We start from the raw sequence: 12,500 nt of genomic DNA, 5'->3' as shown, positions 1-12,500 counted from the left end.
ATCTTTTTAAACTCGTTTTATAAAACCACTGAGATTTCGTGTTTCAATCTCCACCGACACAACACCACCATTCCTACAGAAACTAACCTTGTAATTCATGCACCTAGTACGCTTTCACAGTCAGAGGAAACATGAGCTTCGTAAGACTGATCAACTTACTTCTCAATTCATATAACATTGTTTCACATTTCAGTTGTTTCAATTAACCAGCCGTTTGAGCACCCCACCCCAACTATAGAGCCCAAGAGAAGAATATAGCCTTGTAATCGCTAAATGGATTGACAAAAATAGCATCCGCTTAAAACGCACCTGTTTCATTTGGTTCAAGAGTCTGATACTCCGGGCATTGTTCTATGTTGTCAGTACCTTCGTTCTGGAGTAAAAGTATGTAGCAGTTAGTCTCTGAGTGAGCTACGCTGTTGTTAGTTTCTCTAAATCACAAAGAGTACAACATCATGCTGATCCCGTTTCAGTCATCCCATCGAAGCGGCTCCCTCGATGCACTCAACGCTAATAGGGAGTTTAAACACACAACTTTTTTGAGCAACGGATGAAAAGCTAGCCAGAAGTGAACATTTGCATGCCAGGTGGTCATAACCATTACAATTTTCGCAAATTTTATTGGTGCATGAACTGTTTTTCACTGATTATTGTGTAGGGTTGTAATCGGACAGTTGGCTGTAATCGAACACCTGTAATCGGACATTTACATCTGCCAATCATATTAAGCGTACTCACCTTAATCCACCAATCACAGAATTTATCACAATAACCATAGCAACAACTACCTACCCTACCAAACTGGGGATTGTCCAAAATGGACGAATTTGTAACATCACAGAGTGAAAAAGAAATGCTTTTGGTTTCTCGGAACGGATATTGTAATGATTATGATTGACTCGTGATTAAACAAATTTAATCACTCGTATGATGACAGACCGAATTGGACTCCACTCAGTCCTATTGCCATAATTAATCATCTCTAATAGTGAAGAGACACTTCACAATATAGAAAAAGTACTGTCAAGGCAAGGTAAAAAAACTGACTGAATGGCTTATTTCCGGTTGCCGTCCGTGGATCCAAAACGTTGCATGCCGTAAGCTCCCTGATGACTGCCTTTCGATGCCACAGAGCGACTTTCGTATGACCTTAAATATTTAAGTGTTCGCACTTTGTTTCACGGATCAATGGTTGGCAAGATTAAAACAAAACTTCTCCTTATTCCCGCCAAGGAAGTAAACAGTTCGATCGCCCAATCACATTACTGCATTTCAAATGACGTCAAAGCGAAACTTTCCAGAAAGTTCCCTGAAGAGACGACGTTGTTTGGATCGGTGTCCGCTAAGCCAATGAAAATTCGCGCTCGTTTGTTTTTGTTCGATACGCCAATTACACTGTAAATGTTTTGCATTTTGAAAGTCGCTCTATCAAAGCTCAAAGGCGATTTATGTATACATTGTCACTCGGATATACTCGGGAAAAAATCCGAGTGCTTTCTAAACAGAAGAGGAACCAATGACCATCCTGGATGACCATCCGATTACAAGCACGAAAATGCTCCACCACTAGATTACAAAAAAGTCGTGGGAACTTGGCCATTAAAATTCGTAGAACGTACACATTATGATACATATCATGATACATTAACAAATTTTATTAAATTTTCAACCTCGGTTAATGCATTTCTCGAGCTCTGACTGGTTCACTCAATCTCGGTTATCAGCTCATATACCTTAGTTTGACCTTAAATGGCAATTGATTGCAGTAAGGGTTGCTAAGATTAATTTTTTTTTTGCCGGAAACCGAAATTTCTCTCTGAATAAAGCAAAAACCAAAAAAACGTTTTGTGGAAAGTTTGGATCAATTCCGACGTTTAGAAGTACGCGAAAGGCAAGAAATGTTTTCGTGATGAGCCTGCATCTGTCTAACCACCAGGTATTACACAACATCGCATCTTCATCACCTTTTTTCGATTTTGCTCGGATTTTCTCGGTTTTTTCGCTCGTATTTCGTACCTCCAGACTTTTGCAGTTCAAGGAATGTAATAAAACAGTTATTCCATTCGCGCTTGCTAGATATGAGACTGGCCTTGGTTATAGCCAACTCGGCGCTACGCGCCTTGTTGGCTTTTTGCAATCTCATATCCAACGCGCGCTCAGGGAATAATTGTTTAACATTAGTGCTTTTGCTGTTGCTGATTTTAGCCATCTCGGCCTACGCCTCGTCAGCTAAGTATCAGGCGATATTCCGCGCGATTTTGCAAGATAATTGTTAAATATTCAGCCATTTGTCAGCTATGTTCGGGCGCTTTATCTCACAGTTTTACAGCATGAAATAATCTTAAAGTATTGATGAATTGACAACAGTCCTCTGGGAAAAAATCTTTTCGAAGAACGTATAACGACCTGCATTAAAGCCTGTCTATCTGTTTGGCGGCAGGATCGTTTTGATGATCTGGGGCCCGTTTCTCGAAAGTCCCGAAACTTTACGGGCCATTTTTGGGGTGTGACAATTTCCTTTGTATCTCAAGAACAGAGAGGATTTAAGTCGTCAAACTTCACAGTCATTTTTCTTTTTGTTACCTTGAAAACGTGTTAAAAGATCAGCTTTCCAAGACAAGTGGATAGCAGTTTCACAAATGGCTTTTCGGGCCCGAAAAGTTTTCGGGACTTTCGAGAAACGGGCTCCTGGTCAAATATTAGTCAATTATTAGTCAATTATTAGTTTGTAAGGCAAGCCTTGTAACAAGTAGCAATGTTTCTTAAGTGCTTAAATATGCGCCTGCCAAGAACGGATTATCTATGATTGATACTTGCAGAATTTTCAGAGAGAGCTCAAGTAAATATAACGGCAGCAAAGAACAATTTTAAAATGATTCTCAATTATTATGGTCTTACCTCGCTGAAAGATTCACCAGATCGCAACGGTATCGCATAAATAGATTCTCGCTTTCCTTTCTCAGGTGATAAACTCTCGTAAAAAGACTCCCTTTTCTGTGATTGTTGCTCTTTTCTTTCAAGTGAACAGTGGTCTAACAGTGTCTGGTAATCTAGATCCTTGTCACAGCACGGGCAGATGAACAAGCTCTGTGTTCTTGTTCCATCCACAAGGCGTTGGTAATCAAGATTATGTTCATTGCCTTTAAAAGAAGATAACAAAAACCAGAATTACTTTGTTGTTTGCTTCAATAAAGCGGTGCTTTAAGAAGGAAAGCGACAAATTTAAAGACGGGAGTATCATGTACAAAATGATGCTGATCATGCAAACATACACTCTTAATTGACCACTCCCCGTTGGAGCTATTTCAGGGCCAAGTAAACATATCACAAAATAACAGCAACTCTGGGACTCCCAATTGGCCTGATAAACCAGCTAGCTATTTACAAGTGCAACTGCTTAGAAGTTGAACCAGCTAGTGGGCAAAGGGTGTCTTGAAAACGAAACGGGATCTCTGGATCTCAAGGCAAGCGTCCTGACCAATCGGCCATGCTGTCTCTCTACGACAAAACTTTCCAAAGACATTCTTAACCAGTCAGAGTTAAAACCGAAACTGCTTTTGGTTTTCTTGCTTGTATTTTGTCGCACTTAGCGATACAACCTGGTCCCCAAGAACTTTGTCAGTCTGGTGTGCGGATTATACGGAGTAGTTTGGTTGTAATCAAATTCTATTTATTTCGTAAATCTCTACCGTCGTCTGTTTTCCGAGAATGATGACCAAGTTCTGGCTTCACTTCGTCTTTTTCTTCTTCTCCGCGCTCTTTCGGCAAATCCTCATGGTTGCGTCGTGATAAAGGCGACGACCTATCCAAAGTCCCACGAACCTGAGGATTTTTCAAAACTACGGACGTATCTTGCCCATTCTGTTCATCCTTTGGAGTAACATCACCAGCAACCTCCTCCATCACCGCATTTTCTTCATGAATCGGTCTTAGCGGCAAAGGTTCAGGCATAGATCTTCTAGCTCTTGTGTATGATGCTCCTCTGACATAGGGGTTCAAAATCACGGTATCTTCGGCTGGCTGCTTTTCCTCCGTAGTAATTAATGTCGCCATTCCTAACCAACCAGCAAAAAAAACCGCATTAGAAAGAAGTGCAGTTATCACAAATCAAGGATGGCCAACCTCATTCCTGGGACCTCTCACTTAGGTTCTAGCCAGGGCGGAGTAGTAATAGCGGTGTTGGCAGTATCCAATCTTAAAACTAGTAGTAATCTCAAATTATATTGAAGTGCGTTCGACAATCGCTTTGGAAGCAAAGGAAAAGGGTATACAAAGAAACAATGTTATAGGACCGAAGTTTGAAGATACGAGCATGCACTTCTTAGATGCCGAGTACTATGACTCACGTGGCAGAAGTGAAATACTTTGCTCTTTACTGGACTGATTCCTATGCCAAAAATTAGCTGACTCCATACAAACAATCACGTAGTGCGAGATCGTCGTTTGCGCATATGACGTATCAAAAATGAGATGCGCTTGCGCGTACGACGTGGCGCTGAAAAAGCACGAAAAACGAAAAAATATATCGTATCTCGTGCAATATCATCGGCCAATAAAGTCGTAGCTTGAGCGCATGGCGCACGCTCCGTTTCCTGCGTTTAAAACCAATAACTTTCTTTTTTTTTTCACGGTAATAAAAAAAAAAACACGCACCTGTATAAACCTTACCTGGACTGCGCATGTTAGCAGGTTCAATATCTGGCAGTTCAACGTAATATGGCTCTTCTTGTATTCTGTAAGTCTATTGAACAACAACAAAAAGACGCAAATAGAGGTTATTTGAACTGTAAAGTTAAGTTTAAGATGATGTAATTAATCCCGAACTGTATCATCTGTAGAGTTAATTTAGTTACTGTGGAAACAAAGCGTGTACCATAAAGGGTTATTTGATAACGATTTGCAAATCAAAAGAAAAAAAGCACATAAAAATATATTTTCTGTCATGGAATTAATAAGCACTAGTAATGTTTTGGTAATGGTCAAAATTAGACGAGCCTTTTACATTTTTTTCGTTTTATGCTTACCTGTGGAGCAGAGTTGTCTGCAAAGAGAAAAAAATTAATAAATACATATTCCTTTGTCATTACGACCCAGAAATTCACGAGTCATGAGAAAAATGAAAAAATCACCAATCCTGAAATACCAGATTTTAAAAACAAAAATTACAGTGTGAGAAATGGAACGCAAGATATGTAATTTCAAAATGCCCGTGAATTGGTTTTAAAGGTAATGCGTCACGAAATTTAGCCAAATTCAGAGACTGTGAACTGGCAAACAATTTAAGAGAAACTCAAAAATAACTACTTAAAACAATCATGACAGAAGGTTTGATGAAAACATCAAATACAACAGGGGATGGGCAAAATTGAATAAGATTAAAATGGATTGCAATTGGGGTTTTTGAAGACTGTTCAGCCTAAATGTTCAATAGACATATTTGTTTTGTCACGAAGGTTTGATTTAGGTTGTTTGAAAGTAATTTCTCGGTTAACGTTAATTAAGTGCTTATCACCTCAACAAACCTTTCCACTTCATTTATTCTCCGAAGTCGTCTCAAATATATTAGGGAGCTTACGAAACGACGACGCCGACGGCAACGACGACGCTACAAAACAATAGGTTTAGTGAGCAAAAACAATGGCTCTGCACGCTCTGCACGTGCGTTTTAGACTTTGGTACATTTCTTTGCCGTCATCTCCTAAATGACGACGTGAAATGACCAAATTCAAGGTTCTGTGGAGGACGTTGGCACATGACGATGAATTTTCAGTTCTCTCTCTAGGCTTCCAACCCACTCATACCAGTTTAATTCCTCAACAGTTACTACACATTTTTAACGCGAAACGACATGAAATAGTTTTGTAGTGATATAAATAACGCGAACTCGTATTTTTAAATGAAGTCCTCGTAGCCGTCGTCGTCTTCGTTTCGTAAGCTCCCTATTGTGCTGTTTTTGTGGTGGTGCACTTAGTATAAGTGCACTACCATTTTGTCATCGAGGCTGTCTGAGTGAGTGAGTGAGTGAGTGAGTGAGTGAGTGAGTGAGTGAGTGAGTGAGTGAGTGAGTGAGTGAGTAAAACAGTAAACAGTAAACAGTAAATCTTTATTGCGCCTTACTCTCCAAAGGGAGGTATCGGTCTCGTTACAATAAAGGTGATGATATCTACTAGAATAACTAGTGAGTGAGTGAGTGAGTGAGTGAGTGAGTGAGTGAGTGAGTGAGTGAGTGATTTGTAGGTCTTCATCGCGTGCATAAATTACGGAACTAATATTTAGAGTACACGCTTAAACGTGCTGCTCATGTTAGCCTCGAAACCAATGTTTCTCGATTCCCTTTCATTTCCTTCAATTTTTCTGGGTTTAGTATTTTACGTATTACGTCCTGGAAAACAAAACGCAGTTCAGTTGACAGTTATGGAATAAGGCACTGTGTCAAGTTACTGCACTACCACACGTACGCAATGAGTACCTATTTTTTAGAACCTTTTTATTGAAAACTCGCCTTTTTATTCTTATGGAGAATGGGTGCGATACTGGGTTGACGTCACAAATTACCTTGCACCGCTGTTTTCAAATTTAACTTAAATGCAAAGCACTCTGGGATGTCAACCCGGTAGTAAACCCATTCGTTCCCCTTGCGCGGTGGTAGATCAAATTACAACCAGTTTAGTCCAATTTTAGGAGCCTCTAAAACAATGAGTTTAGCCAACCAAAGGCTTAGTGTTAGAAAAGTGCAGAGTACTGCTGAGCGGAACGTGTTTTTTGAGGTGATATTCAGTTTAAGTTGAATCGCGAGTATGGGCGAGCTACTGGTTAAAGTACAAAATATGAACTGCACTGCCTTGACATTTGCAACATTCATTTCCATATAAGGTCAAACGCAGGTAAAATGGCTGATAACCGAGATCCAGTGAACCAATGAAAAAGCTAAAATTGCATTATCCGAGGTTGAGAATTTAATAATAGTGGATACCTGCAAAATTTCCGCCTTCGCTTCGATGAAGGTTCCTTTTGAAAAAAACAAATCGTTTTTAATTAAGTCAAGTAGCGATTACTTTCCTACGAATATCTTTGAAAGTGGTGTTCCAAAGCTATATATTTACAGTTCTTTTGCACATGGGAAATAATATGTACTTATTGACTGAGTGGGAGGGCCAAACACCGGAAAATATTAAGCCCTCGGTCATGGCGTGCGGACCGAGCGCAGCGAGGTCCGTGCTTCATGACCGAGGGCCAAACTTTTTTCGTGGATTCCAACATTGTGGATTTGACTGATAATGCATTTCGCTCGCATTCCTTTGAAAAGGAGACTCTTTAATTGTATGAAATTCTGACAGCAGCAACGGTAAACCCGAATTTCGTCGGAGATTGGCGGTTACCACGCACCCACCCAGAGGATAACAAATACCTTCTGCAGGCATCGGTACAACTATATATATAGCGACTGAGTTTCGGTCAAACTTAACCTGACTAAAGGATTTTCCTCCCGGTACTCCAGTTTACCTTCCTCGTCAAAATCCCTTCCCCGCTTATTACATCTGGCAGTGTTTACTTGTAGGACAATAGGGAACTTACACAACGTCGACGACGACGACGCCAACGAGAACGTAGTCTAAAAATATTATTTCCCGTTACTGCAATAATTTCGTTATATCCCCACGTCGCTCGAAATGGAAAGTGTGTATCAACATTGCAGGAATAAAACTGGTATGAACGGTGTGGTTGTTTGGGAAGAAATTTAAAAAAAATTTGCGTCAGGTTCTCTCGTCCTCTACACAACTTCAAATCTGGTCAATTCACGTCGTTGTCAGGACGAGGACGGCAAAGAAATGTACCAAAATGCAAAACGCACGCGCAGGGCGCGCAGAGCCTTTGTTTTTATTCATTGAGCCCATTGCTTTGTGACGTTCTCGTAGCCGTCGTCGTCGTCCTAGAACCCTGTGGAGCGTTTTCACTCAAGTGACTAGCAGCTATATTGGATTACTGAAACAAAAGAAACTATTTGCATAAGAATAGAGTTCAAATCCCAGAGGATTAGTTTGGTACACCATCATGGCCGCCATTCCTTTGTTTTGGAACGCCAACATGGCCGCCCTGACGTCATGTGAAAACACCCTTATAGCAGCCACCTAAGGTGCTCTTTATATGCTTTCCGATAATTAATATTTTTGCCTTTATTTAAGGAGGCTCAAACTGTACTATTGGGAAGGATTGAATCTAACCAACTACTTTGCTTAACGGCAATTATGTGGCACTATATCAAACAACATTAATAGGCCTTAACCAAACAGTAGCCATGTTGAGTCCCGAGGGATTGAAACCTTTTGTTTTTGGGAATCGAAACTCGTTCCCAAACATTTCAACTCGAGGCTCAGGGTATGAAATCTAATGTCTATAGTCAATATGGCCACCGCGCGAAAAAGGCCCATTGCTTAAAAAGATGCACTCATTAATGTGATCTAATAGGTTGTCGTGGCAACAAAAGAGTCATTTAAAAACAACTTATTTTTTACTTTAACACGTATATCTCAAAAACGAACCAGGTGACCCCCACTTTTTATTGCTAGAGAGAGATTTGCACGCTGAGATAAAATTCCCTGAAAAGTTAAAAAAAGTTCTCTGGAGCAGATTCATAGGCACGTTCACAATAAACCAGTATCAAAATACTCTTTGTTTGTCCCTTCCAAATTTGCATAAGCATTGTTTTTATGTTCTCTTGGGACTTACAATGGTCACAAGAAAAAACTGGAATCAATGTTAATGCAAAATTTTGGGGACAAACAAAGATTGTTATGGTATTTTTGATACTGGTTAATTGGAAAATTTAAGGTGATTCCCTGGTTTCGCATTGCGCAACCCTATTGGGCATAATTTCTTGCGTCATTGGCGCGCGCATAAGCTCGCGCACATTGATAAAATGGCGAATTTTCACTGACGCCAAGCTTAGTCTGTCAAGGAATAGCTATTTCTCCTGAACTAGCACGGTGACCCCCTCCTTTTAGTGGTGTTATGTACTTGTAATAGGTACACGGAAGACATATTTTATGAAGTAAAAAAGTTGGTTAGTAGAAGTTGGTGTTATTTATATATAAATGACGTGAAAGTGTGAGGTGATGATGTAGCGGTCCAATTTGCTTACTTTTTTTTGCAAGATCGAGCAATTTGAAATCACTTTACTGAAAGACTTTGGGCCGGACAAAGAAGTAGGCTCAAATTTTCAGTAATATTCAATAGCTTTTGCTAGATAACTGCAATTTTTCGGGGTTGATCAAGTGTCGAACGCTTCTGGCGTAATTTGGTAAAAAAAACACTTAGAATCAAGCTATGCAGCGCGAAAACAAGCACGGTGACCCCATCTTTTTACTGCATTTTTTTAATGTCCTGTGCATGAATATCAATTGCGCCAAGTTTGACAGAAATCTGGTTAGTATGTCATTTTCAAGAGAATTACCTTAAGGTGGATCTGAATCCGTTTCAGAGTACTTTTTGAAACTTTGCAGAGAGTTTCACTTAGCCTGCAAATCTCTTTTAAGCGATAAAAAATGGCGGACACCGACTTCGTTTTTGAGATATAAGCGCTTAAACACAAAATATAAGGCGTTTTAGATGGCTCTTTTGTTGCCATGATAATTTATTAGGTCACATTAATTTGTGCATCTTGTTAATTATTGGTATTTCATTCACTCATGTGGAGTTTCTAATAAGACATTCCCTCCAGATTATTGAAACCAGTTTAAGCCACCTTAAACTTTTTAATTCTTGAAACTCGTCGGCGGTTCTTGTATGACAAAGTGTATTTTGTTAATTTAATATTACTCAATAAATCAGCCGCGTTGTCGTTTAGATTTTACCGCTTCATTTTCTATCAATAAATACAGCGAAAAAGTCTCCGTTTCTTAGGACCCAAAATGCATTATTTTTTTGTCAGTATGCATGCTTAGAGCGGTTTTCAATTCAGTGTCGAAAGTAATTAGCGAATTGCTTTGGTTTTGCGTTTACTTCACTCAGTGATTGGTTGAAAGTTCTCGCGCCATTTTTTCAACCAATCAGAAGTGAAACCAAAAGCAATCGTGGCTTGCGCGTACACATTTTCCCGCGCTTTGTGTCGGCTACGTGTAATTACTTGGAGTTTTGATTGGTTTACTGGGTTGTCTCCGTCGTTTTTCATTGGCCAAAGTAATTACTTTGGTTTTGGTTTTACGACACTCAATTGAAAGCCGCTCTAATTTAGCCGTGATTGCTTTATCTGAGTGTAAAATTCGATTTAATTTACAGTTGCTCACAATCCTGGAACATTGCGCATACACCTACATGATCGATTGATTGATAACAATGTTGAAAAGTTCGCTCCAATAGGAATACAAAATATGGAAAGAAAAGCGTTAACGAAAGTTTTACATACAACCCTATAATGTCGAAGTTTATGTCTATATAAGCCATGCTTTACAAGTAAAGAGACTTACCAATTACGCCCTCTGGTATAGAAACAAAAGCAAATCACTGGAGCTCCAATGATGAGGCATACAACTAATAAGGCCAAAAGGGCGATCACAATTGGATCAGGTCCATCAACATCTGGAGGCTTAATATCCAAGAAGCAAAAGATTTCTCGGGGTTATCAAAAACAAAAACAACAACACAGTTTTCTATATAGTACCACAGGAAATTTAGGCTCAGTAGAAAAGTTAGAGCATAATAAACAGCACAACGGGAAAGTACTGCCCAGAAGCTTTCATTTGAATGGTCACTTTTGCATTTCACCCACAGACTCAAAAGTTAGAACCACCTTGTACGACAAAATAAACAGATCCGTAGGAAAGTACTGCTCAGTAGCTTTCATTTGAATGGTCACACTTGAGGATTTCACCCACAGACTCAAAAGTTTGCACCACCTTGTACAACATAATAAACAGAACTACAGGAAAGTACTGCTCAGTAGCTTTCATTAAAATGGTCACAATTTAGGATTTCACCCACAAACTCAAATGTTAGAACGGCGTTGTACAGCACATTAAACAGAACCACAGAAAAGTATTGCTCACAAGCTTATAATCACCATTTCAGTTGTTACACCCCTACCGTTGGTTCGAAACGCTCATATTACTTCATGTTTTTATCCTTTTACGCCTTTAATAACGCACGTTAGTTCAAACTACGCCATTTTTGTATTGTCACAATACAAAAAAGGGCGTAGTAACAATTGACCGTTGCTAACTGTAACGTTACAGTTAGCAACGATCGCATTTCAGTTTTTGGGTTTACATTTCAGTTACTGGAAGGTTTGTTATATATTGCTGTAATTCGTTTGGTCGACATGTGCGCTACTTCACAGCTGCACAAAAGTAAGTCGCCATTGCATATTTATTATGTTTCTTTTCTTTGTTTAGCGCAGGCTTTTTTTTCTATTCCTCGCAATTAGTTCGCTGTTGGAGTAGTTAGCCTATACCTAGACTTTCTTTCTTTTGCGTCCTGGTGTGAACCACGCATCAGATCATAACATCAAGTTCCACCGTAATATCGTTTCAGACATCGCTAGCAAGCCATAGGGGATTTTACTTGGAAGTCGGCTATCACAATAACGAGTTTACGCGCGCGTGTCAAGTGCGGTGATCGTGTGCGTTCGTTTTAATTGGAGTTTTCGCAATCAAGTGGTCGTTGACGGCCACACCTACGAAGTGGCTTGTATCACGAGAAAATGAGGGGACAGAGAGGGAGGCTCAGGGCGTTGGCCGGGATATGTCATGTCCACGAAAGTTATTTTTAGACGAGCGGAAGCCTGTCTTCCGAGACGTGCGCATGCAGTCTTGCCTCGCTCTCAGGTTCTTAGTGAAAAGAGAAAATGGCGGCGCACGTGGAAGGCTGATGAATATTTATATTCATGCAAACATCAGACCGAAGCTGGCCTGCATGCGGACGTCTCGGAAGACAGAACAAAGACTTCCGCTCGTCTAAAAATAACTTTCGTGGACATGACATATCCCAAGGGCTGGACCGGAAGCCTCCCTCTCTGTCCCCTCATTTTCTCTTGCTTGTATTCAATGTATGTTTCCAAGAGTTGCAGTTTAATACTGTGACTGAATTGTGATCGTGATTACACCTTAAACGGGTGATACCTTAGTTGTCGTCGTTGGAGTTGGTGTCGTTGTTTGGATACTTGGGGTGACTATGGTGCATGGACTTCCCACGGTAGACGATGGGCTTGGTGTTGCAGTGTAATTGCAGAGTGTAACTGGCAACATAACGGAATCAAAGAAATTACAACAATGAAACGAAATTTATGAAAAAAAACTCTCTAGGAATTTTTAAGTTCTCGCGGCTCTAAAAAGTTGACTCGGTTTCTTACTACTTCCCAGCTTCTTTGGTCTTATGGTCTAACGAGACATTGCAACACAAGGGGCTGATTCAAAATGTGAGAGCCAAATTGAATCAACTATATATTGCACTCAGATACTAAGGCTAAATTAGGCCTAAAGTTAGCTAAGTTTGGGGTTTCGGTGTCA

The 12,500-nt window shown here is 40.0% G+C and overlaps 1 protein-coding gene across 2 annotated transcripts in view; it reads right to left on the bottom strand.

Annotated features, from left to right (window-relative positions):
• Nucleotides 1–12,500, bottom strand: part of LOC138011635 (uncharacterized) — a 95,814-nt gene that overhangs the window by 73,542 nt on the left and 9,772 nt on the right. For both annotated transcript variants that reach the window (XM_068858743.1, XM_068858742.1), the window contains 8 exons: nt 12,114–12,229; nt 10,464–10,582; nt 6,974–7,008; nt 5,025–5,041; nt 4,669–4,741; nt 3,690–4,055; nt 2,899–3,140; nt 310–373 (listed from right to left, as the gene is read on the bottom strand). In XM_068858743.1, the coding sequence (XP_068714844.1) occupies nt 310–373; nt 2,899–3,140; nt 3,690–4,055; nt 4,669–4,741; nt 5,025–5,041; nt 6,974–7,008; nt 10,464–10,582; nt 12,114–12,229 (1,032 nt within the window). The remainder of the gene's footprint in view (nt 1–309; nt 374–2,898; nt 3,141–3,689; nt 4,056–4,668; nt 4,742–5,024; nt 5,042–6,973; nt 7,009–10,463; nt 10,583–12,113; nt 12,230–12,500) is intronic.

Source organism: Montipora foliosa, chromosome 7, assembly GCF_036669935.1.
Source record: "Montipora foliosa isolate CH-2021 chromosome 7, ASM3666993v2, whole genome shotgun sequence".
NCBI classification, from domain to species: Eukaryota; Metazoa; Cnidaria; class Anthozoa; order Scleractinia; family Acroporidae; genus Montipora; species Montipora foliosa.
This window is presented reverse-complemented; position numbering and strand designations above follow the sequence as displayed.